The sequence below is a fragment of the Pseudocercospora fijiensis genome (genome assembly GCF_000340215.1).
Source record: "Pseudocercospora fijiensis CIRAD86 unplaced genomic scaffold MYCFIscaffold_2, whole genome shotgun sequence".
NCBI lineage: Eukaryota > Fungi > Ascomycota > Dothideomycetes > Mycosphaerellales > Mycosphaerellaceae > Pseudocercospora > Pseudocercospora fijiensis.
In genome coordinates this window covers 7423141-7449565 of record NW_006921533.1, presented here as the reverse complement: position 1 = coordinate 7449565, position 26425 = coordinate 7423141, and the positions used below count along the sequence as shown (strand labels likewise).

The 26425-nt window shown below is 43.4% G+C and overlaps 5 protein-coding genes across 5 annotated transcripts; 4 read left to right on the top strand and 1 right to left on the bottom strand.

Annotated features, from left to right (window-relative positions):
- Positions 1–11986: 11986 nt before the first annotated feature.
- MYCFIDRAFT_77300 (uncharacterized protein) lies at positions 11987–13336 on the top strand (the record flags this gene model as incomplete). Its single annotated transcript, XM_007924576.1, has 1 exon — positions 11987–13336. The coding sequence occupies one exon, from the start codon at positions 11987–11989 to the stop codon at positions 13334–13336; it is 1350 nt and encodes a 449-aa protein (XP_007922767.1).
- Positions 13337–13689: 353 nt separating this feature from the next.
- MYCFIDRAFT_77301 (uncharacterized protein) lies at positions 13690–14988 on the top strand (the record flags this gene model as incomplete). The annotated part of the gene is made up of 1 exon (XM_007924577.1): positions 13690–14988. One exon carries the CDS (start codon positions 13690–13692, stop codon positions 14986–14988), a length of 1299 nt encoding a protein of 432 aa, XP_007922768.1.
- Positions 14989–15943: 955 nt separating this feature from the next.
- Positions 15944–17730, top strand: MYCFIDRAFT_77302 (uncharacterized protein; the record flags this gene model as incomplete). The annotated part of the gene is made up of 7 exons (XM_007924578.1): positions 15944–16134; positions 16191–16452; positions 16505–16724; positions 16779–16921; positions 16976–17090; positions 17140–17323; positions 17379–17730. The coding sequence occupies 7 exons, from the start codon at positions 15944–15946 to the stop codon at positions 17728–17730; spliced, it is 1467 nt and encodes a 488-aa protein (XP_007922769.1).
- Positions 17731–18371: 641 nt separating this feature from the next.
- On the bottom strand, positions 18372–20227 carry MYCFIDRAFT_29582 (uncharacterized protein; the record flags this gene model as incomplete). Its single annotated transcript, XM_007924149.1, has 7 exons — positions 18372–18676; positions 18731–18820; positions 18876–19107; positions 19153–19459; positions 19517–19877; positions 19931–20012; positions 20066–20227. 7 exons carry the CDS (start codon positions 20225–20227, stop codon positions 18372–18374), a joined length of 1539 nt encoding a protein of 512 aa, XP_007922340.1.
- A 28-nt stretch (positions 20228–20255) lies between these two features.
- MYCFIDRAFT_172594 (uncharacterized protein) lies at positions 20256–20767 on the top strand (the record flags this gene model as incomplete). Its single annotated transcript, XM_007925830.1, has 4 exons — positions 20256–20364; positions 20411–20436; positions 20472–20495; positions 20549–20767. 4 exons carry the CDS (start codon positions 20256–20258, stop codon positions 20765–20767), a joined length of 378 nt encoding a protein of 125 aa, XP_007924021.1.
- Positions 20768–26425: the final 5658 nt, after the last annotated feature.

The following is a 26425-nucleotide window of genomic DNA, read 5'->3' as shown; positions in this document are numbered from 1 at the left end:
TATTACTATCGTAAACGCGTACCGAGTATTAAAAGCGCGCTATAACGCGTCGACTAATTATATACTCTTTTAAGGGCTCCCCCTCTTTACTAATACGCCCTATAAGGCCCTCCTCCTAGTATTTAGGCCCCTCTCTTATTCCTTTATTCTAATAAGGCCTCGAGGCCTAAACGATCGGCGAAGGCGGCGCGCGCGCGAATAATAATAATAATAATAATAATAATAATAATAATAATAATAATAATAATAATAATAATAATAATAATAATAATAATAATAATAATAATAATAATAATAATAATAATAATAATAATAATAATAATAATAATAATAATAATAATAATAATAATAATAATAATAATAATAATAATAATAATAATAATAATAATAATAATAATAATAATAATAATAATAATAACGACGACAGCGTCGCGCTTATACTAAAGGGCGGCACGGCCGGCGCGGCTATATTAGTAACGGTATTATAGAGTATATTATTAGTCGAAGAAGGAAATTAGAAGCAAGGTAAAGTTAGCGCTAAGACGACTAGCGCTGCTATTATTAATATTACCTACTCGCTGCTATTACTAACCTTATCTATTAAGCCGTCCGAAGGACTTAGAGCCTAAAAAGGTTAAGCGACTAATAGACTAACTAAGGGCAAAACTATAGAGCTAAGCTAGCTAGGGTCGATCTTATAGATAATAGGTTACTCCTCGATCTTCCCGACCCTTTAAGCGAGGCGAACCTTAACTATTACACTTATAATAGCCTTTACCTATAGAAACTAGACGAACTGTGTTTTTTAAAAAGATAAGATAAGATTAACAATTAAAGGCTACTAAACCTAACTAATTAGGGCTAGCAAAACTACGATAGTAAATAATAGTCCTCGTAATAATAAGAATAATAACCCTTAGAAGCGGACAAACTGTCAGGACTAAAGAGGTTATACGTAATTGGTATGTAACCGGGCTCGAGTGAAGCTAGGGTCTCGATGCCTTAGGCAGGGCTTAGCGCTTGGTAGTAGGCTAACTTGCCTGCCTTCCTCCCTCTCCTTCTAGCTCCTTATCGAATACTACTCGTACCCACTACTACCCTATCTACCTACTAATATACCCTTCTTATACAGTATTCGATCCACCCTTTAAGGGTAGCAGCTAGATAGTCCTTATTTCAAGCTTTTAGCGGTGTAGCTACGAACAAGACTAATCTAACTATATTGCGCCCTAAGGACGGGACCTATACGTACTATTCTATCGAAACAACCGTACTAATTATCAAGCAAGGCCTTCTATACGGCCTATTACACTAAGTCAATCGCACTAGACTAATACCTACTAATTCCGCTATATCCGCATCTTAGGGGCTAATAATACATTATTAGTGTTACCCCCTATTATAATAGCCGGCTTATTACGAAACAACAACCGTGCTGCTGCTAGCAGCGCTAGTAACGACAATACTAGTAGCATAGTGCCTGCTAAAGTGCCTACTAGAGCACCTACTAAAGTGCCTCCTACCGAAGAGCCTACTATAGGACCTGCTAAAGAAGAACCTACAGTTCTAGGTAACGACCTAGAATTGCCTATCGACGACATTCTTAACAATATTGTCAACCGTCGATATAGCTAGCTAGCCTTTAGTCCCTAACTAGTAGCGAGACTTTAAGAAGCTACCTAAAACAGGCTTACTGCCTTGCGTTAAGAACAATAGCTAAAGGATAATCTTCTCGAGATTCGCCGCCTCTAGGAATCTCTAACAACTACTGCTAAGCTAATAGCAGGACCTTCTTTACTACCCGTCCCTATTTAAAAGAAGGATGCTAAGCTTAAGGACTATACCGTATTTAACGGCTCTAGTCGCAAACAATATAATGATTATATACGCGATTGTAAGCTTAACTAACGAAATGCGCCGAGGGCTCTTCTAGATGACTATTTACTAGTTGTCTACGCGATGTAGTATATCAATAGCGACCTAAAGCGTACATAGGATAACTATTTTAACTCCCTTAACGATTAGACCGCTGTTTAGTAGCAGACCTATAAAACTATTATGCTAGACACCCTTAGAAACCCTATACTAAGGCAACAACATGCTTAGGATTAGTACCTTCGAGCTAAGCAAAAGACTAATCAATCGGCCCGCTCATTTAAGGCCTATTTAAAAACCCTTAAAGACGACCTTCCGCCTAAGACTAATTCTATATAGATCTCCGAGATACGCCTAAAACTTAGATAGGAGCTTATCCTCGAATTAGACCGTCGCCGTATGTTCGAATAAGCTAACCTAACACGCATTCAATTCATAGTCGAAGTAGAAACAGCCGAACGGGCTATTTAGCTCTAATAACGACTAGAATCGAGGATCCGACTAGCTAGTACTAACCGTAGCAACCGTAGCCGCGGAGGAAACTAAGGTTCCTACTAGGACAATAATGCTAACAATAGGAACAGTAACGATCGTAGAAGAGGCCGTAGCCGCCGGCTATATAGAGGAGGCCGCGACAGGGGCCGTAGAAGGGGCTCGTATCCCTACAATACTAACCGCTCGACTAATAATAGTAGCAACAATAGCTACGGCAACAATCTCCCGACCGGATTAAAGTGCTTCAATTGTAACAGCACTAGCTATCTACTAGGCTAATGCGACAAACCTAAGGACTAGGCCCGAATTGACCGTGCTTCCGCTAAGTATAGGAAACACCTTTTAGCCGCTAATGCTACCTTAGTCGGCTCTTTCAATTAGTCGAAAAAAGAGTAAGCGCCGCACTAACTATTAGCCTTGTGCGGCGTAAGACTATCGACATTGTGCTAGCTATAACACGCTCCTACCTTGTATAGGATACGAAGGGTACTACCTATTAAACTAAGGTTATGCTAGATCTAGGAAATTCAGTTAGTGCCCTTATTAGCCATCGCTTAGCTAAGCAATTAGACCTTCGACAACTGCCGAAGACTAACCTACCAACCCTTGCTTAGTTTAATAACGCTCGGCACTTGACCTATAGGGCCTACTATATTCCTATAGCTCTAAAGGACGACCTCGGAAATGAGCGCTTATTAGACTTCACTGCCTACGCAGTAGATATAGACAGCCTCCTATCCGATATTATTATTAGCAACCCTGTTCTTAAGTACTACGCTATAGCTATAGACCTAGGCCTCTAGAAGTAGCGATTTAGAATCGCTAGGAAAGAGGACATTAAACACATTAATGTTAGCGAGTGTCCTAATAATATTAGGGTCCTGTTTATTAGCAACCTAACACCTGCCTTAGCTAATCCGACTGCCGACCTACTCGGTAGTAATAACGATAAACTAGCGCCCCCTAATAGTATAGATCCTAAACAACTTAGGCGTATACTAGAACCTATTCGAGAGACCTACATTAATGTGTTTAAACACCACTTAGCATCGACATTGCCTATATTTAAAGAGACAGACTATAAGATTGATATTATAGAGGGCAAGGAGGTTCCTTTTGGCCCCCTCTACAACCTTAGTAAGCGAGAGCTTGCTATGCTACGTAAGTACCTAGAGGAAAACCTAGCTAATAGTCGCATTCGGTACAGTAACAGCCCTGCTAGTGCACCAATCCTGTTTGTTCTAAAGAAGGATAGTAGCCTGCGGTTATGCGTTAATTACTGTAGACTCAATGCTATTACTATTAAAGACCGCTGTTTACTTCCGCTTATTAATAAGACCCTCGATCGCCTTTCTAGTGCCTACTACTATACTATATTAGACATTAAGGACGCCTATTACCGCATCCGTATTCGTAAGGGCGATAAATGGAAGACAGCCTTTCGCACTCGTTATAGCTATTTCGAGTACTTAGTTATACTATTTAGGCTAGCTAATGCCCCTACTACATTCTAGTCCTACATTAATCGGGCCCTATTAGGCCTATTAGATCACCTCTGTATAGTTTACCTAGATAATATCCTAGTTTACACACACTTACCTAACATTGCGGAGCACTAGGCTGCAGTCCGTAAGGTCCTTAACCGCCTGCGAGCCTATAGACTGTATTGCAAGCCTTCTAAATGTACCTTTGCTAGTAAGGAGGTGGCCTTCCTTAGTTTTATCGTATTAACTAATAGTGTTAAGGCTGATCCTAATTGGATTAAAACAATTACTAAATAGCCTATTCCTACGTCTATTAAGGAGCTTCAATCGTTCCTCGGCTTCGCTAATTTCTACCGCCGTTTTATTAAGGGCTATTCGAGGCATGTAATGCTATTGACTAAGCTCACTAAGACTAAGGCAAACCCTTCTAGAGAGTTTAGGTAGACTAACAAAACGCAAGCCGCTTTTAACGGTCTAAAGAAGCGATTTACTAAAGTCCCCTTATTGTACCATTTCGTACTAAGCAAATAGATCCGAATTAAGACTAACGCTTTACAGTTCGCTATATTAGCTATTATGTTACAATAGGCTAATGACACCTATTAGCACCCGATTGCCTTCTTCTCGAGGAAGATAATTAATGCTAAACGTCGCTACGAGACCTACGAGCAAGAGCTCTTAGCTATTGTTAAAGCCTTTAAGCATTAGCGCTACTATCTTAATAGTGCTTAGTATACAATTCAGGTCTATACAGACTATAACAACCTCCGTAGCATTACTAAGGTTACTAGGGTTATAGGTCGATAGGCTAGATAGGCCGTCTACCTCGCCGGGTTTGATTTTAATATATTATACCGGCTAGGCGTAAGTAACCCTACCGATAGCCTATCGAGGCGACCTAATTACGATAGCGAGACCTAATACATTAATTCTTTGTTTCCAACCCTGTAGTATAAGATTGCTATAGCCCGTGTTGTTAATAAGTAAGCGTAGGATAAGCGGACTTCCGGACCCCGCGGCGATAACAAATACTATAGCGGAGTTGTCGTTCTTCTAGTATACGTTAAAAGAAAGGACGTAGATCGCTCGAGCTATAATAACTCGATTAAAGATATTGCTATCTATAGTAATAGCCTATATAGCGATAGTACTGCAGAAGAGGTTATAGTAGTTCCGGCTACTAGTGCTATTAGATGTATATAATACGTACCTCGTTCGATAGTACGGGTGCTGTTAAATAACCTTACAAATAGGGATGGTTAATCGTTTATAGATAAGCTGTTACGTACTTAGTAGAGGGACGCCTTTGCTGTCGAGCGTATTAATAAGCTTGTAAGTAGGCGGGCGACTCGATCTAGTAAGAGTAACAACAATTGGTCGATCGACGATAAAGGTTACTTAAAGTTTAAGGGTAGATACTATATCCCCGCTAAATAATCGATTAGATAAGAGCTTCTAAAGAGGCACTATAATAGTAAGCTCGCTAGTTACTATAGCACAGAGAGGTCGCACGAGTTACTATCGCGTACATACTACTAGCTAAATAGTAAGCGGTATATAAAGGAGTATATATAGACCTATGCAGTATACTAGCGAGTTAAAGCACCGAAGCACTTACCGTTCGGCGAGTTGTCCTCGCTCCCTATTCTAAAGAAACCATTTGCTAAGCTTATAATAGACTTTATTATAGGCCTTCCTCCTACTAAGCGTAGGGGTAGCAAGGATATGTATAATGCTATCCTTATTGTAGTAGATCGATTTACTAAAGGCGCTCGATATATCCCGGCGCGCAAGGATTGGACTGCTATTAATATAGCAGAGGCGCTATAGACTAACATCTTCTATACCTATTAGGGAACCCCTAAGGGGATAGTCTCCGATAGGGGCACGATATTCACATCGCACTATTAGAGCGAAATATGCCTATAGCTAAGACTAAAGCATCGGCTATTAATAGCCTTCTATCTATAGACTAACGGTTAAATAGAGAGGTAGAATGCTACTCTATAGCAGTACCTGCGCAGTTACATTAACGAGAATCCTAAGGATTGGGTCAATCTCCTATAGCCTGCAGAATTCGTGTATAACAATAGTGTACACTTATTAACTAAGGTTTTACTATATATAGCTATAATAGGTTAAAACGCCGCGTTGCTATAAGATCCATTTACCTCGCTCGAGGCCGAGCGTAAGGAAAGAGAAGCGCGTTAAGTACTAGAGACACTAGCGGTAATAGAACGTGTCTAGAAGATGCGAGAAATCTATACTAAGATAGCCGAGAAGTTGACAAAGGCTTAAGAGTACTAAAAGACCTACTGCGACAAGCACTATACGCCGATAACCTTCGAACAAGGCGACATGGTGCTTATCTAAGCACTAAGAACTCCGCATCCGCAAGCACCTATTACCTAACGGCAAAACAAGGCCCAAGCTCGTACTAAGATACATTAGCCTATTTCGCATCCGAGAACCGAAGGGCAATAGCTAGGCCTACTAGTTATAGCTTCTACCCTATTATACTATCTATAATACCTTCTATATCTCCCTCCTTAAACTATACTACTAGCGCGAAGGCGATGAAGCGCCTGCTGAGTTAGAAGAAGTCTTGGCTAATAGTAAAGAGCTGTAGTCTATAGAACGTATCCTATAGTATCGTACTAGATAAGGCAAGAAGGAGTACCTACTAAGATAGCAAGGCTATTTACCTAAATAGGACTCGTAGGAAGCTGAAGACTCTTTTGAAGACATAACTAAGTTGTTAGATAAGTATTAGACTAGTGTAAAGAACAAGAAGAAGACTAAAAGCTTATAATGTTACTATTAAGGCCTAGGATTAATGCTACCCCCGGGGTGCTATTAGCTAACTAATCAGCTACAAGCAATTGTTAGCAATAAGAGACAATAAGACTATACTACTATAGTGAACGCGCACCGAGTGTTAACAAGCGCGCTACGACGCGTTAATTAATCGCATACTCTTCTAAGGAATCTACCTCTTTACTAACGCGCCCTATAGGTCCCCCTCTTGCTCCTTTATTCTATCGAGGCCTCGGGGCCTAGGCGGTCGGTAAGGACGGCGTCGCGCTTGTAACGGCGCGGCCGGCGCGGCTATGTTAGTAACGGTGTTACTAAGTGTGTTATTAGTCGAAGAAGGAAATCGAAAGCAAGGTAAAGTTAGCGCTAAGACGACTAGCGCTACTATTGTTAACATTACTTACTATTGTCGCTGCGCCTACAGACACAACCTTACCTGCACTATAAGCCTAAGGCACCCTTAATTAAAACTTTAATTAAAGCCTTAAGCCTGTTAAAGGTTTAATTAAAACTTTGAGGCTAAGTCAAAACTTTGACTAAGTTAAAAGATTGAGCGACTAATAGACTAACTAAGGGTAAAACTATAGAGCTAAGCTAGCCGGGGTCGATCTTGCGGACAATAGGTTACTCCTCGATCTTTCTAACCCTTTAAGCGAGGCGAACCTCTACTACTGTACTTATAATAGCCTTTACCTATAGAAACTAGAAGAACTGAGTTTTTTAAAAAGATATAATTAGTTAACACTTGAAGGCTGCTAAACCTAACTAATTTAGGCTAGCGAAACTACGATAGTAAATAATAGCCCTCGTAATAATAAGAACAACCCTCGGAACGGACAAACCCTCGGAGCGGACATTTCTAGGTCTATTAGAGTAGACGCAAAGAACTCGTACGACATCACTTAGAACGGAGGTAGTGCTACAATACCTCGTACGTCTACCTGTTATAGTAGGGAAGACGCGCTCGTATTGTAATTAGTTAATAGCCCTCAATTCTTATAGATATATATTACTTTATAGTTTATTATATATAGAGATAGCGCAGTTAGAGTTGTATATTGTATTGTTTGGAGGTGAAGTTTAACATAGTTATATAATCGGTAGTTGTGCGTTCGATTTAGCGCGGACTAAGCGGCTTATTAGACCTGCTAAGTTAGTAGCAATAGAGGTTGAGGCTAGAACAAAGACCGGCTACGAGGGCGCGGCCTTTAGAAGGGAAGCGTATGTTAGGACTAAAGAGGTTACACGTAATTAGCATGTAACCGGGCTCGAGTAAAGCTAGGGTCTCGATGCCTTAGGCAGGGCTTGGCGCTTGGCAGTAGGCCAACTTGCCTGCCTTCCTCCCTCTCCTTCTAGCTCCTTATCGAATACTACTCGTACCTACCACTACCCTATCTACCTACTAACATACCCTTCTTATACAAACTCTCGGAAGCGGATATTGCTAGGTCTTTTAGAGTAGACGTAAAGAACTCGGAACGACATTACTTAGAGCGGAGGTAGTACTATAATACCTCGTACGTCTACCTATTATAATAGGGAAGACGCGCTCGTATTATAATTAGTCGATAGTCCTTAATTCTTATAGATATATATTACTTTATTATATATAAGGATAGCGCAGTTAGAGTTAGATATTGTATTAGAAGGTAAGGTTTAATATAGTTATATAATTAGGTAGTTAAGTGTTTAATTTAGCGCGGGCTAAGCAACTTATTAGACTTGCTAAGTTAGTAGTAATAGAGGTTAAGATTAGAACATAGACAGGCTACGAGGGCGCGGCCTTTAGAAGGGAAGCGTATATTAGAGGCTATACGTAATTGGCATATAACTAGCTCGAGTAAAGCTAGGGTCTTAGTACCTTAGGTAGGGCTTAGCGCTTAGCGTTAGGCTAACTAGCCTACCTTCCTCCTTCTCCTCCTAGATCTCTATCGAATACTACTTATACCTACTACTACCCTATCTACCTACTAATATAACCCCTATTACATCTTATATAACGAGACGCGTTATAAACTATTCGCTATTACGTTAACTAGGGCTAGAGGATATAAGACGATGTTTCCTACTACCTAAACCCTAGTATAGGTAAACGAAACAATTAAGGAGGTATATAGTAAAAACTACGATCGATTACTAGCTTTACGTATAATAGTACTATAGCCGGGTAGCTATATACCGTCGAGAGACGTAGTCTAAGCAGTCGGTAGAGATCCCGATATAATAGTATCGAGACTAATATTAGAATAGTTGCGAGAAGCTATACGAAAGGAGCGAGGCTATATTAATACCTATATCCGATCGACCTTAATAAACTAAGTACCGATCGCAATAACCGATACTCTAAAAAGGATAGTATACGCTAAGAGGATACTCGATAACTAAATCTTCGAGTACTACGACGAGAAACTAGTAAGACCCTCTCTAAAATAGTATAGTTACTAGATAATAGCTAACGGTCGATATATACTACGCGCTACTTTAGTAAGCTTATATATAAATGTCTAGCGGGTATACTACTCCGGTAGGATCGGCGAGGCTAGAAGATATATATTAAATAGTACTACTATAAAGTTACCCCTTTTATAATATTGTCTATCGCTACGGTACTTAGTAGAATACTAACCGGATAGTCGATAGAGTCGTATTTAACTAAAGTTAGAGGTAAAGCGATCTAGCTAGCCTTAGATTATAAGTTAATATACTAGCCGTTCCTAGATCGGATAACTACGTAGAATGCGACGGATTAAGCTACTCGTAACCTTCGGTTGTCGAAAGCGTAGAAGATATACGTACGGTATATAGGTAGAGTATAGGATACCCCTAAATTATTAATAAATAACTTCGAGAGCGTACGTAACGATATCGATATACTTATAGCAATCGACGTCGTTTTAGATTCCGATAATAAAGGCAGATCGATCGAGCGCTATAGTAAGAGTAGTCTACGAGCGCCGTATTTCTCTTATCTACTAATATAATCGATAGGTCCTAAAGCGTCTACTAGGCAATAATTAAGTAAACAACTTAAAGCTAGCGATAATACGATAGATAAGTTAGCGGAGGCGGAGGCCCTACCTAAGAAAAACGATATTAGACTACCTATACTATAGAGCAGTTTCTAAGCGATAGATTAGGAGCTAACGGAGGCTACTAATCCGTTTGCTTCGGTACGAGGAGGTAACGGTATAAGTATAACCGAGACAATAGAATATAATAGAACCGAAGACAATTAATATAAAAGGTATAAATATACCGCGGTAATAACAATAGGGAAGGATTACGCGCTAATTACTATAAAAATAGCAGGTATTCTAACTAGTCTTATATAATAGATAAGACTTTATTCGCGGCGGTAAGTAATCGCGTTAGGGATATATTAGGGCTAGAAGAGGGAGAGTAGATATAGTAGGCGGATATAGAGGCGGACGGCGGCAAAGTTAAGAAGATAGTATTTAACGAAGAGACGTAGGATCGAAGAATTAGGAGATATATAGTAAAAGAGAAGAAGAAGTCGAAAGGAAACAAACCAAAGAAGGTAGAGGTATATCGCTTTAATATAGCCGTAGAGGACGAATAGAATACATTCTTATTAACTGTAATAAATAGATGCCCTATATAATATAACGAAATCTATTAATACTATACGAGTCGGTCGCTAAGTCGGTACTAACTTAGTATACGTAGTAGACATATATAAATGCTAGTAGTTACCTAAGTATGCGTATAAACGTTAGATATTAGTAGAAGCAACAATCGTATAATATATAGATCCGATAGAAAATATAATTTAAATACTAGTACTAGTATCTACGACGACTCGAGCCCGACTCGATATACGAGTCGGACGGTAAAGAATAAAATTCTAACTACGATTAGATTTGCTAGAATTTCTAGATTACGACGATCCTATTAGATAAGATCTTTAACGTACGATCCTAAGGATCCTAAGAATCCTAAGCGATCCTATCGATAGGATCGTCGCGATCGGTAAAAAAGTTTCTATAACGATATATCTCTACCTATAACCTACTAGTCCTACCTATACTTTCTAGAGCTAAAGGTAGGGCTGTCTTTATTTATTTAAAGGTATAGGTATATATATAGTTACGAAGAAACGATTATAGTCCTCGCCTAGAGCGAAAGCTAGACTACTAATATAATAGTACTACTAAAGAGACCTTAGTAGTATCGAGACGTCCTACTATTATTAACCTAATACCGATATAATATAAAAGGAATACTATTACTATTACGCGAGGGACGAATTAGTAGGTCTATAATAGTATAGTATTATAGAAGTATCTACGGTACTACGGAAGTATATACTAGGCTAGCGTCCCGTGCCTACCGTAATAGTACTCCCGTTCGATAGAATAAAGGCTAGTATACTAGGATAGCTAAGCCTCTTCTTATATATAGTAATATACTTCTTCCTATTTCTTCTATTTTCCTTACTACTCGTATTTATATTATATAATTTACTAGAGTCTACTAGTTATAGTCTTACTCGTTAGAGTCTATTAGTTCCGATTTAGTCTTAGAGCTAGTAGCCTTAGCTTTAGTAGACTTGCCTTTAGTAAAGCCCTATAATTTATATATCTTCTTTTTTATAAACAAGTCGCTATCGGCCTTACGCTTAGACGGGATAGTAGGCTTGCGTATACTAGTCGCCTTAGCTAGGCTAGCCTTAGCCGAGCGCGTATCTATAGCCTACGTTAGGATCTTAAGTAGCGGCAAGTCGGATACTAAAGCTATAGATATTAGTAGTATCTATAGAGTAGGCGCTTTTGCCTTATTCTTAGGTATAGGCGGCGCGAGCTTATCCTTAGCCGCTAGTACGTATTTAGATCTATAGCGTAATAGGCCTAGCGTTAATAGCTATAGTACTAGTAGCTACGGCGCTAGTAGTAGGGCTCGGCTCTACTATATAGGCTAGCTAGGCTTGTCTATTACTATAGTACTAACGCGCGAAGTCTTAGCTTTTACTACTATAGCGAGCTAGTCTAGAAGGTATAGGTATAGGTCGCTCTATTACGAGTCTAAAGGGTCTATATTACTAAAATACCGACGATACGGTATCTACGATATACTAGAGGATTCTATGTATTAGAAGGAGGAGAAATAATTAAAAAACTACCAAAAAATGGCGGTATAGTTCCTCTCTCGGAGGTGCAGGGTTCTCCCCGCACCGGCACTGACAGGTTTTAGGCAAACGATAGTAGGATGGCTGAAAGTCTCCGTCCGCCAAGACACCCAACCTTGATTCTCAAAGACATTGATGGACCACGACCTCAGCTCCCAGATATACCACAACAATGCCGAAGCGCAGACGAGAACGCGATCGACCCAAAGCCGGCCCAGAGTCTGCATACAATCCAAATAAGCGGGTCTTGTTGAGCTACGGGTCGGACGATGATGAGCCTGAGGAAATCACCGAGCACCAGGATGTCGCTGTTCAGGCAGAGCTCGAAGGTCGCAACATCGCCAACTATCAGATGACAGAATACCCAGACAGCGATAGCGAAGTCGGGCTCGGCGCGCAGCCAGAAGGCACAGAGCAGACGGAGACACATCTCGCGACGGCAGAGGCAGCAGAAGGCGAAGCTGTAGGGGAGGAAGAAGAAACTCCATCACGACCATCCGAAGGTTGGCGGAACGATGCGCGCAAGAACCACGAGACGAATCAATATACGGCAGTCGGGATGGAGAACGAAGATGACGGCTATGATAGCACAACAGAAGAAGCCATGGCGTATCTCCGTACCGTTAAGAACGAGCGGCAGGCTATACCCGAGATTCTCTCTGCCTCACATCCAGACATCACTCAGCTTGACGAAGCTCAGCACGAACCAGAAGAGGAAACTGATGAAGATGGGTATATGGTCGAAGATGGCACGTACATCGGCCGGCCTGTCGCGCCTGTGGCTACTGCAGAAGACGACACCTTAGACCCACAAAGAGCGTTCACGGAATCGCTCAAGGACAGATTCTACATTCAACGCGACCAGCTACACATTCTCCCCTCAGCAGAAAAGGTTGCAGCACTTGGCGAGCATCACCCAATCTCTTTCCCGCAAGGTAACAACAAAGCTTACGCCGAATGGCATCGTCTGCTGAGCTCGAAACCACCGAAAGCCGCGCAACTACAATCCCTTGACCAAGATTCCGTCTTCAACCTTCTGGCTCTGCTGCAGAAAACGTATTTGATCAAGGGAAGGAATCTGAGAAACGTCACCAGTGCTTGGGTTTGGTCACTTCTCGCAAGGCTGGACGATGTCGGCAGCATGAGCAATGATCAAGTATACCCTTTGCGTGAGTTGGGCAAAAAAGCCATTTTCTTGCAACTACACTTCAGCAATCCTGAAGCCGCGGCTCAGCTTGAGACTTTGCAGCAAGGTGAGGCTGTTGGTAATGAAGCCAACGGCAGCGCAGAGATTTCGACCGAGTACGACACCGATGGAGTTGCTATCAAGGCTACAGCACAGTCATCCTCCTCACATTCGGACCAGCCCAGGAGGTTTCACGCCGTTGCCTCGGAGAACACGCTGGCCACACTTGATATGATTCTGGTTGTTATAGGTGATATCTTCGGCCAGCGTGATTTGCTCGAATTCCGACAACCTTGGTCGAAAGCTGCTCCAGCTGAAGAAGCTGTGGCAGACTGACGAGAACGATCCTGTTCGGGCATCGCAAATGGGAGGATGCCGCATTGCGCTTGTGGACGCTAGGGCGCATCGGCTCCAATATTCAGCTTCAGGCATTGGCTTCCATCTTTTACGCTCGTCGGTGTGCTCGTAAACAAACGGCGCCATTTGTTTCTGAAGGATCTCTGCTTTACGAGGTGGAGCTCGTAGGCTCCGCAAATCGGCCTTTTCGCCGCAGCAGCCGACCCGTCGTCCACCGCACATGTTCAGCTTGAGCATTGAGTAATTTCAGTAGGTATTCTAATCACTCTACTTGCACTCTCATCCCCAACTTTCCTTGTCAACGACCTCTACTACTGACATTACTGATAACAATGGCTTCCATCTCGGACCTCGTCAACAAGCATCGCCCGGATCTGGCGGAATATGAGGAACTGTACAAGTACTATCATGCCAACCCTGAGCTATCAAACCAGGAGAGTGAAACCGCAGCACATATTTGCAACTATCTGCGCGAGAAGATATCATCCGACTTTGATATTCGAGCCAACATTGGCGGTCACGGAATTGCAGCTCTGTTCTACAACGGCTCTGGTCCCACTGTGCTTCTACGCGCCGACTTTGATGCTCTGCCAGTGGAAGAGCGCACCGGTCTGGAATATGCTTCCAAGAAGCGCATGCGTGATGCCGACGGCGTTGAGAAACCTGTAATGCACGCTTGCGGACACGACATGCACATTACGTCTCTGCTTGCTGCCGCACAAACTCTTGTCTCGGCCAAGGACTCATGGTCGGGTACTCTCCTTCTAGCCTTTCAACCAGCCGAAGAACGAGGTACTGGAGCAAGAGCCATGGTCGACGATGGGATGTACGACCCAAAGAAGCACAATGTCCCAATCCCAGACGTCTGCCTGGGAGGCCACGTCGTACCCTGGCGAGCAGGACTGCTCGGCACACGTCCCGGCCTGATTGCCACATCTGCGGACTCTATGCGCATCACTCTCCACGGCCGCGGTGGTCACGCCTCAATGCCAGACCGGCTCGTCGACCCCGTCGTAATGGCCGCCTCCACAATTATGAAACTCCAAACCATTGTATCCCGAGAAGTCGACGCCTTTGACACAGCAGTTGTGACAGTGGCCAGTATCCAGGCCGGAGACGCAGAAAACGTTGTAGTAGACGATGCCCGCATCGCAGTCGACGTTCGAGCAGTAAATGCCAAAACCCGAGAAAAGGTCTTAGCTTCTGTCCGCAGAATCGTGAAAGCAGAATCTCTGGCTTCGAATGCGGTCAAGGAACCCACGATCCAAATCACTAGGAACTTCCCACTCACTATCAATGACGAAGCCACCACGAAAAAACTCGCGGAATCTTTCTCGGCGCATTTCCCGAGTATTAAAGACAATGCTTCCGGGTTCAATTCTTGTTGTGATAAGTTGAGTGGGTCAGAAGATTTCTCGATTCTCGGGACAGCGGTTGATAGACCTTGTTGTTTTTTCATGTATGGAGGAACGCCGCATGAGAAGTGGGATCAGGCGGAAAAGGAAGATAGGTTGAGTGAGAGCATTCCGGTCAATCATTCCGGACTTTTTGCGCCTGCAATTCAGCCTACGTTGACGACTGGGGTGGATGCTTATGTTGTTGGCGCGTTGACGTTTTTGGGGAGGAAGTGAAGGGTGCGAGACAAGGAGAGAGGCACGGCGGGAGAAGGAAGACAGTGTACGCATTGTGAGAAGAATCTGTTCCTGCCTCGTTTCATTCGCTCCTGAGCTTCCTTCCTCTTTACATCCAATAATACAAGTACTCGCCACAACGAACGAACACGCTTGAATTCTTTGATATCATTCAGCAGCAGAATCCTTGAACACGCACTATCCATTGGTGTAACTGTATAGCAGTTGTCGTCCGATAGGGGAGAGGTCAACCAAAATACTGCTGAGTCATCCTCCAAACGCGAACCTTGCGCGCGCTTGTAATGTTTTCTTCCATCTCCTTGACGCTTCACATCTGGTCCTAGACATTCATCCATATGGCGTAATATCTACCTCCCCGGTCTGGACGCCAGGTCTCAGAATCCCGACCTTCTAGTCGTACCTGAACATCAACCGGTTGCCACACGACACCTCAACCTAGAATAGTGTTGTGGGTTTACAGCCCCTGAGAAATGGAGGTTGTGCACATCGTATCATGGCCGCAATCAGGCTAATAGTGGCAATGCCGAACCAAAGTCTTGGCTCAAATACAAGAAAGAAATGCTACGATCAAAGGCCGACGTGCAACCCAAGATCTACGCCTACTGTGCTGATAGGAGGATTGTTGAACGCCGGCCCGGTCTTATCGAATGCGGTGTCCACAACTCTCCTGCCACTAAACGATCGGCCAATCTAACGTTATGCAGAGCAGATCTAAGAGAATAGTTTGCGGTAGAAGTGAGGAGTTGGCGACGGGCGTGCAGGACTTGCGCTATCGGTATCGCCTGCGTGCATGGGACTCCGGGCAAGACATGGCCGAATTGCAAAGTCTCCGCAGTCGACACTCCATACCGAAGGAGGTTCCGAAAATATATTGTAGGTCGTGGCAGGTCTTTGCTAATTCTCCCCAGCCGCTTTCTTAGGTATAGCGGTGGCCATGTCTGAGGATAACAAGAATTCGGCATCCATTGTTGGGACCAAGCCCATTGACGACAATGATGTCGAGAACCCTTCTGCAGATATTGCTGTTGGATCGCAGGCTGAAGCTGTCGACTGTGGCTACCTGCGGCCATGGAACTTCAGGAACTTTTACAGAAGTGTTCTGTTCCAGATGATATTGTTTGGAGCGTACGTCTAGCAACATTTTCCGCGCGAGGACGTGCAATGTGCTAATTAGATCGCAGTCTTTCCCTCGTAGGCCCGGCCATGCAAGATGCGATCACCAATTTGGGCGGAGGTGGACTGAAAACACCATGGCTGGCGAATCTGGCAAACTCGCTGAATTATACGATGGGCTGCCTGACTACGCTCTTCGGTGGTCCACTCATCAACAAATTTGGAATCAAATGGTCTTGCATGATCGCTGCAGTCGTCTTCCCGCTTACAGGCTCTGCCTACTATTCTAACGCCAAATTCGGCATCGACTCGTATTTGCTGACTTCTCAGGTACGCAAAACTTGCGAGGCTGGTCTTGAGAACATGACTGACCAGGAATCAGATCATCGGTGGTATCGGCGGTGGCTTCTTGTATGTCGCCGAGACCACTGCAATGCTGTCATATCCCAAACAAGACGACCGAGGCTTCTACTTGGGAATCTGGGCAGCCATGAGGAACAGTGGAAGCGTGATTGGAGGCGCGATCAACTTTGCTACAAATAGCGAGCACTCTTCCGCAGGTGGTATTGCTTGGGCAACTTATCTAATCTTTGTTGGATTTGGTGAGTCGGAATTCTCATTGCTATTCCCCCACGCCGGTCACTGACGCTGAGCAGAGTGCACTGGTGTCATCTGGGCTTTCCTTCTATCGCCTACCAAACGTGTGCGACGACGAGATGGCAGCAAAGTTCCGATGTCAGGCAATATTACCTGGAAACAGGAGCTCCAAGAGCTTGGAAAATACTTCACCTATAAAAAGGTAGGCCGCGCATTATTTGAGATGGACGAGCTGAGATTGTACTGACTTCGTTAGACTTGGCTCGTCTTTTTGCCTTCGTTCTACTCTTTCTTCTACGGCGGAACGATGGGAACATATCTCTCAACACATTTCTCCGTAAGAGCTCGAGCATTGTCCTCGCTCCTCGTCCGTAAGTCGGATTCGTCCCGCTACACGTGAGAGCTTCTGACAGCATATAGCATCCTGCGTCATTCCTCTCGTCATTGGCTATGGTCGACTCCTCGACATGAAGCACTGGTCACGACGCCGAAGAGCTTGGACAGCATTCCTCATGTGGTGTCTGCCCCACATCGTCTGCTTCATTTGGATTGGTATCGAATACGGAAAGTTTGGTAATGGCAAAGCTGCTCTAGACTACGGCCTGTAAGCGAAGATGGTTCTTTCAGCACGCTCTAGGATATCGCTGACGTTTCCAAAGCAACACGAGACGATGGGCAGAAGCCTACTTACCCTACCTCATCATCTTCGTGACGGGCTACTGGACTCAGCTCTCCTTATACTGGATCCTGGGAGAACTCTCCACCGACGTCGAAGGCTCAGCACGAATCGGTGGTCTTTTCAGAGCTTTCGAAACATCCGGTCAAGCTGTATCATACGGCATCAACTCCATTGCCGGAACACATTTCCCTTTCTACATCAACGCAGCCCTTCTCGTCCTAGTCATGCCATGCATGGTCCTCCTCATCAGATTGGTCGCGGCCGCTGACGTTGCAGAAAATCGCGAGACCGCAGAGACCGAAGAGGTCGTGCCGAACAAGCAGACCGATTAGCCGCGGCGCAGTCGAAGATTAAGATACAGAAATATGTCACAGAGAAACTTCTAAAGCCATTCTACGCAGATGCATCACAATCTCCAAACCCAGCTTGACATCCCGCACCACAATATTGTGCTCCACTCCCACAGTATCCGTACTCGCTACAACAACTCCCTGCCGGAGCACCGTAGCATCTGAATCCGACTTGTGGGCCACACGTCCCGATTGGAGAGAAGTTGTAGGTTGATGTTGGTGCGGCAGATGCTGAACATGGTGTGCCTTCTGTGATTGTGATGACTGTATGAAAGTGTGAGTGCGAGGAATGCGGGTGAGCTTGGTTGGATGCTTCCTCACCGGCTGCGTAGCTTTGGGTTGTTAGGAGGAGGAGAGTGAGGAGGTGATGCATTGTGATTTTGATCTGCGATATGAGTTTGAGGATTGGGGCAGTAAATTTGTTTGCGCGGTCGTCTAAAGGATGTGAGCACGGGCTGAGGCATGAAGACTTAAGCAGATATGCTTTCGAGTGGTAATTTTGTATGACTTGTTATTCATTCCTCAGCCCAAAACATGCCGTGCAGCTCGAAATAAGCTCAATCAGTCCGTTCCACTGGGATATGACGGGAACAGATCTTTGAATTTTCCTTATCTAGCTAGCATCATACAGCCCTACCAAGCTCAATCGCGGAATCACTACTCGGCAAAACTCGCAATGCTTTCCGACTTCTCTCATCATTACAGAAGGGCTTTTGAGCACTCTCTTCGCATGACTTCCTGTAAGCTTCCACCTTCGCTTCGACAGAAGCAGTTTCGACCAGATGCAGCACTCGCTCTGGCGTGGCGTGGAAAGGTTTAGGCAGAGAAGGGTATTTTGTAGTCATCTCAGGCATCTTATGCTGGACCTTGAGGAAGTCTAGGATCAGAGGCGTGATGTGTGCGGCGCTGAGCAGGATGCGAGGCATGCCTAGAGAAGTCAGCTTGATTAGAACATTATGAATGTTCTGCGTGTTCGACTCACCATGCCCAGCAAATCCTGCTGCGATGAAATGACCTTCGCGATTCGGTACAGCACCAACGAAAGGGAACGAATCGATGCTTGATGTTTCGACTGCAGATTTGGTCAACACATATCTCGGAATTCTGAAGAGATGTTTGGGACTTACTGCCTGTCCAGCAACCACCCTCATCCAAATCCCTCTCAAGTCCAGCAGGATCTGGACCTTCCCAGCCTACAACATCAGAAGCAGGCCAGGTCTGAAAGAATTCTGCAATGCCTGAGACTTGCTTGTTTTCTTCATCGTTTGGGAAGCTGTCTTCAGGTCGATGGCAGAGGAATTGTCTTCCTCCTCCGAGGATGATGGTATTATAAGGTGGTGGGAGTTGCAGATGGTAGTTCTGTCGATGTTAGACGTCTCCATGCAATGTCGAGTGAAGACTCACATTTACAGAAGCATCCCAATGCTGTGCACCAGTATGCTTGATAAAGCCTTCAGGCGCTTTGATCGCAGCGATTGTGGCTCGATCGCCGAGAATGAGTTTTTGAAACTCGGGCAACAAGTAAGAGGCCCATCTGTTGGTGGTGTGCACAACCGCTTTGGTGCGAATGTCTCCTCTATCGGTAGTGACGGTGATCCAGCCGTTCGCGTCCCGATCCGAGATCTTTTGCGCTGGTGTGTGTGCGTGCAGATCTAGGTTTCCTGCATTCAGTACAATGCGAAGCAGAGCGTGCACGAACTTATATGGCCAGCTGCGGTGGTTCCATCAGCAATCGCGATGTGACCAAGTCTGCCTGGCCGAGACTCACATTTGACCCGCAGGATGAACGACAGCAGCCAGAGTATTCTTCATCTGCGAAAACGCGGTAGCTTCTTCAGGATCATCGATGACTCGGCAGAGCTTCACAATCTCATCATCCTCGCCGTGGTCAGCTTTCATGGCATCAAGACAACCCTTCAGTCGTGTCCGAGCCTCGTCAGTCATCGCAGCATCAAACGTCTCGCCAAACTTCAAGCACACGTCCTCTGCGAAGCCCTCTTCGTCTGCAAGATCTTGGAATGCGTCGAGATGTGCCATTTCGTGTCTGATGAGCTCCATAGCGCCATCGGCTCCGAATCGTTCTTTCCATGGCACGTATCGAGAGTACGCATGAGGTCTCAGCTGGCCACCTGGCAACTCGTTCAGCCTAGTCTTTTCTGCCACTTTCTCGCTGCAGACTTACCATTTCGACCAGTCGCGGCTCCGCATATGTTTCTCGCCTCCAGCAGTACCATTCGGGGCTGCACTGCCTGCTTTTCTGTGGACTGTACTTGTGCTTAGCTAAGGCGTGGATTCTTCGTAGCTTCGTCTGATGTACCTTGTGTATCCAGTAGGCTGTCGATGCGCCGGCATATCCGCTGCCAACAATGACTACATCGCTCTCTTGAGGAAGCTCTTCGCTCGATCTGAAGTCTCGCAGTTCAGACTCGGCTGCTTCTATCCAGTAAGACTTGGTAGGATCAGTGACGGGCAAGACCATTTTGGACGAATTTGGAGGTAAAGAATGGATGAGCAAATGTAGGTTTATACCGCCCTTTCACTCCTTGGGTACGGATGATTGTGGTCTGACCAGTGCCCAGTCACCGTTTCAGGCTGTGATCTCCTCAAGGCTGCATGGTACATTTTAGCCCGAACCGGCCGAGATTCCGATCTCTAACAATAGGTGATGCCGTGGCGATACACATACCCGTGTCGGAGGCATGAGCTTGTCATGTGCGGCCAAGATCGCGAAACGAAGAACCGGCCCGGTCGCCCCGATATCGCATCGCTTCTTGGAGACATTGTTTGCGTGGCAATGTAGTATCCACTGGTCCATTATGATTCCCCGTCCCCTCACCAGTCATCTCAGAACCAAATTCGTTCTGGCGCGGCCGAGTCGATGAATGGATGCTTATTCCCATCACTCTCAGGGCGGAGAGGCCATGTCGTGTCGTGGACGTTGATCGTCAAGGAAGAAACTGCACGCCAAACGTCGATAGAAGTCTTCCCCACCTGCCGCACACTCCCGCCTGCCGTATAGCAGCGCACGGTTTTACTATATATATTCAATACGGTCGCATTTACTTAATAATGGTTGGATTGTAGAGATTTTTGGTGTATATCAAAGCGCTAGAAGCGCTCTTTAATCTAATATAGAGACTATGTCCTATATCGTACTAAAAGCTATATAATACGTATAGGCTTACTAGAAGCCGAACTGCTAGCTTTCTTACTTAGAGACACTATAACATCTTACTTAGGCGGTTGCTCGAAGATAATACGCCGGAAGGGGTTCTTTACCTTCTTAACAACCTCCTATAGGTTAGTATTTAGCTATCTAGTAGCCTATTTATTTACCTTCTTTATCTCCTTCTTATAGGCTTCCTTAGTAAGCCTTACCTTCTTTTCTTTAGCCTCTAGTTATCGCTATATAGCCTTTAGCTGTTTAATACTAAGTGTATATTGCTTCTTAAGTGCCTTCTATACCTTCTCGTCTTATTTATAAGCCGCCTCTGCCTATTTCTATTATTCCTTCTCTTACTATATTTCCTTAGCTCTTAGTAGCTTAGAAGGGCTATAGAATATAGAAGCAGAGCCTTCTTCTACCCTTACTTGTTTAAACAACTTCTTGCCTCGTTTACGGCGCTTCTACTTATTATATAGGGCCTATCTAAGGCTATTAACTTAAGTATAAAGCAATAAATTCTTAGCTGCTAGGGTACTAACTTTACTACGTAGGCTAAGGACCTTATTAGTATCCTTATGCTTTACCTCCTTACGGATTAACGCACTTATCTTCCGCTAGTCTTATATAGTAAGTAAGCTACTCGTAGAAGGCCTAGAGCCTATAGAAGGCCTTAATAGTAGGTTTGAATAGTCGCTATATAGCTTCGGCAATAGTAGCTTAGATAGGACTAATTCCGGATTAAATAGATAGATACTAGTCTTCTTAAAAGCAGACTTAATATTATAAGGTGTTAGTACTAGTGTCTAGGCTTGCTAGAAGAGTATAAAGAAGGCCCTCTTTGTAATACCTTATATTGCCTATAACCTATATAGATAGGCGTTTAAAGCGGTTAAATACTACGAGGCAAGGGGTGCGAATACAGCTATATCTAGTAGTTATAGCCGGTAAGTTAAATAAGGCGGATATACGCCTACTAATATCTTCCTTCTAAGAGCTTAGTCGATAAACTTTATAGTTAAATAAGAGCCGTATCTATTAACTAAAAGCAGCCTCTAATCGCGACTATTACGAGCCTTCTTCTTTATAAAACGATCGTATACTTTAGTTAACTATTTAAAGCCGAGTTTATCTAAAGTCTAGCCTATTAGGGAGGTTGTTATTAGGACTAAAGAGGTTATACGTAATTGGTATATAACCGGGCTCGAGTAAAGCTAGGGTCTCGATGCCTTAGGCAGGGCTTAGCGCTTAGCAGTAGGCTAACTTGCCTGCCTTCCTCCCTCTCCTTCTAGATCTCTATCGAATACTACCTATACCTACTACTACCCTATCTACCTACTAACATACCCTTCTTATATAGTATTCGATCTACCCTTTAAGGGCAGTAGCTAGATAGTCCTTATTTCAAGCTTTTAGCGGTATAGCTACGAAAACCGTTAATCTAACTATATTGCGCCCGAAGAACGGGACCTATATACGTACTACTCTACTAAAACAACCGTACTAATTATTAAGCAAGGCCTTCTATACGGCCTATTATACTAAGTTAAGCATACTAGACCGATATCTACTAATTCCGCTATATCCGTATCTTAGGGGCTAATAATACATTATTAGTGTCGCCCCTTATAATAGCCGGTTTATTACGAAACAATAACCGTGCTACCGCTAGCAGCGCTAGCAACGATAACGCTAGCGGTATAGTGCCTACTAAAGTGCCTACTAAAGCACCTGCTAAAGTGCCTCCTACTAAAGAGCCTACTACTAGGCCTACCGAAGAACCTGTAGTCCTAGGTAATAATCTAGAATTGCCTATTAACGACATTCTTAGCAATATTGTTAACCGTCGATATAGCTAACTAGCCTTTAGCCCTTAGCTAGTAGCGAGACTTTAAGAAGCTACCTAAAACAGGCTCGCTGCTCTACGTTAAAAATAATAGCTAAAGGACAACCTCCTCGAAATTCGCCGCCTTTAGGAGGCCCTAACAACTAATACTAAGCCGATAGTAGGGCCTTCCTTACTATTAGTTCTAGTCTAGAAGAAGGATACTAATCTTAAGGACTGCACCGTGTTTAATAGCTCTAGTCGAAAGCAATATAATAACTATATTCGTAACTATAAGCTTAACTAGCGCAATATACTAAGAGCGCTGCTAGATAACTATTCCTTAGTTGTCTATACTATGCAGTACATTAACGGTAACCCTAAGCGTATATAGGATAACTATTTTGATTCCCTTTACGACTAGACCGCTATTTAATAGCAGGATTATAAGACTATTATACTAAACACCCTTAGCAACCCTATATTACGCTAGCAGCACGCCTAAGACTAATACCTACGTGCTAAACAAAAGGCCGACTAAACCTCTCGATCCTTCGAGGCCTACCTAAAGACCCTTAAGGACGACCTGCTACCTAAGACCGACTCTATCTAGATATCTGAGATACGACCTAAACTAAGATAGGAGCTAGTCCTTAAATTAGACCGCCGCCGTATGTTCGAACAGGCTAATCTAATACGCATTTAGTTTATAGTCGAAGTAGAAACAGCTAAACGAGCTGTTTAGCTCTAACAACGGTTAGAATCTAAAATACGCCTAGCTACCTATTATAGCTACGGAGGAAACTAAGGTTCCTACTAGAATAACAATACTAACAATAGGAACAGTAACAACGACCGTAGGAGAGGCCGTAGCCGACGGCTATATAGAGGAGGCTATAATAGGGGCCGTAGAAGGGGCTCGTATCCCTACAATACTAATCGCTTAACTAATAATAGCAGCAATAGCGGCTATAGCAACCCCCTAACTAGGTTGAAATGCTTTAACTATAACAGCACTAGCTATCTACTAGGCTAATGCGACAAACCTAAGGACTAGGCCCGAATCGACCGTGCTACCGCTAAGCACCGAAAGCACCTTTTAGTAGCTAACGCTATCCCTATAGGCTAACCTTCTTATTAGTCGAAAAAAGAATAAGCGCCGTACTAACTATTAGCCTTATACAGCGTAAGACTATTAACATTGTGCTAGCTATAACACGCTCCTACCTTGTATAGGATACAAAGGGTACTAACTATTAAACTAAGGTTATACTAGATCTAGGAAATTTAGTTAGTGCCCTTATTAGCTATCGCCTAGCTAAGCAATTAGACCTTCGATAACTGCCTAGGACTAACCTACTAACCCTTGCTTAGTTTAATAACGCTCGGCACTTAACCTATAGAGCCTACTATGTTTATATAGTCCTAAGAGATAACCTCGGCAACGAGCGCTTACTAGACTTTACTACCTACGCAGTAGATATAGACAACCTATATAGGGGAGCTACTATTGTTATTAGTAACCCTGTCCTTAAGCACTACTATCGCTATAGACTTAGGCAGTTAACAATAGCGATTTAGAATCGCTAGGAAAGAGGACATTAAATATATTAATATTAGCGAGTGCCCTAATAATATTAGGGTCCTATTTATTAGCAACCTAACCCTAGCTAACCTAATAGTCGACCTATTAGGGGATAACGATAAACCTATATCCCCTAATAGTATAAACCCTAATTAGCTCGCTCGTATACTATAGCCTATTCGAGAGACCTATATCGATGTATTTAAATACTACCTAGCATCGATATTGCCTATATTTAAAGAGACAGACTATAAGATCGATATTATATAGGGCAAGGAGGTCCCTTTTAGGCCTCTCTACAACCTTAGTAAACGGGAGCTTACTATGCTACGTAAGTACCTAGATAAGAACCTAGCTAATAGTCGAATTTAGTATAGCAACAGCCCTACTAGTATATCTATCCTATTCGTACCGAAGAAGGATAGTAGCCTACGCCTATATATCGACTATCGTAGGCTTAACGCTATTACTATTAAAGACCGCTATCTACTTCCGCTTATTAATAAGACCCTCGATCGCCTTTCTAGCGCCTGTTTCTATACTATATTAGACATTAAGGATGCGTACTATCGTATCTGTATTCGCAAGGGCGATGAATAGAAGACAGCCTTCTATACTCGCTATAGCTATTTCGAGTATTTAGTAATACTATTTAGCCTAGCTAATGCCCCTACTATATTCTAGTCCTATATTAATCGGGCCCTTTTAGGCCTATTAGACTACCTCTATATAGTTTACCTAGATAACATCCTAGTTTATACCTATTTACCTAATATCGTAGAATACTAGGCTATAGTACGTAAGGTGCTCGACCGCCTATAGGCCTATAGACTATATTGCAAGCCTTCTAAATATACCTTTGCTACTAAGGAGGTAGCCTTCCTTAGCTTCCTTATATTAACCGAGGGTATTAAGGCTAATCCTAATTGGATTACGACTATTACTAAGTAGCTAACGCCTACTAGTATTAAAGAACTTTAATTATTCCTCGGCTTCGCTAATTTCTATCGTCGCTTTATTAAGGGCTATTTACGGTATGTAATGCCCCTAACTAAGCTTACTAAAACTAAGGCTAACCCGACTAGAGAATTTAAATAGACTAACAAAGCGCAAGCCGCTTTTAACGGTTTAAAGAAGCGATTTACTAAAGTCCCCTTATTATACTACTTCGTACTAAGCAAACTAATCCGCATTAAGACTAACGCTTTACAGTTCGCTATATCGGCTATAATGTCTTAGCAGTTAGACAGTAACTACTACTAGCACCTAATTGCCTTCTTCTTATAGAAGATAATTAGTATAGAGCGTCGTTACGAGACCTACGAGCAAGAGCTCTTAGCAATCGTAGAAGCCTTTAAGTACTAGCGCTACTATCTCGATAGTGCTTAGCACCCTATTTAGGTCTATACAGACTATAACAACCTCCGTAGCATTACTAAGGTTACTAGGGTTATAGGTCGACAAGCTAGATAGGCCGTCTACCTCGCTAGGTTTAATTTTAATATATTATATCGGCTAGGCGTAAGCAACCCTGCTAATAGCCTATCGAGGCGACCTAATTACGATAGCGAGACCTAACACATTAATTCTTTGTTTCTAACCCTATAGCATAAGATTGCTATAGCCCGTATTATTAATAAGCAAGCGTAGGATAAGCGGCTTACCGGACTCCGCGACGGCTTAAAGCATATTAATACTCTTACTATATTAATAGTACGTATTAAGGCAAGGGCTAAGGACACAGACAGGAGAAGTTATAATAACTCTATAGTCGATATCGCTATATATAGTAACAGCGATTAAAGCACTAATACAGTTAATCCGGCTACTAGTACTATTAGATATATATAATGCGTACCTCGTTTAATAGCGAGGGTGATATTAAATAACCTTGCAAATAGGGATAGTTAATCGTTTATAGATAAGCTATTACGGGCCTAGTAGAGGGACGCCTTTGCTGCTAAACGTATCGATAGGCTTATAAGTAGGCGAAAGACTCGATCTAGTAAGAGTAATAATTAGTTGATCGATAATAAAGGTTATTTGAAGTTTAAGGGCAGATACTATGTCCCCGCTAAACATTCGATCCGATAAGAACTTCTTA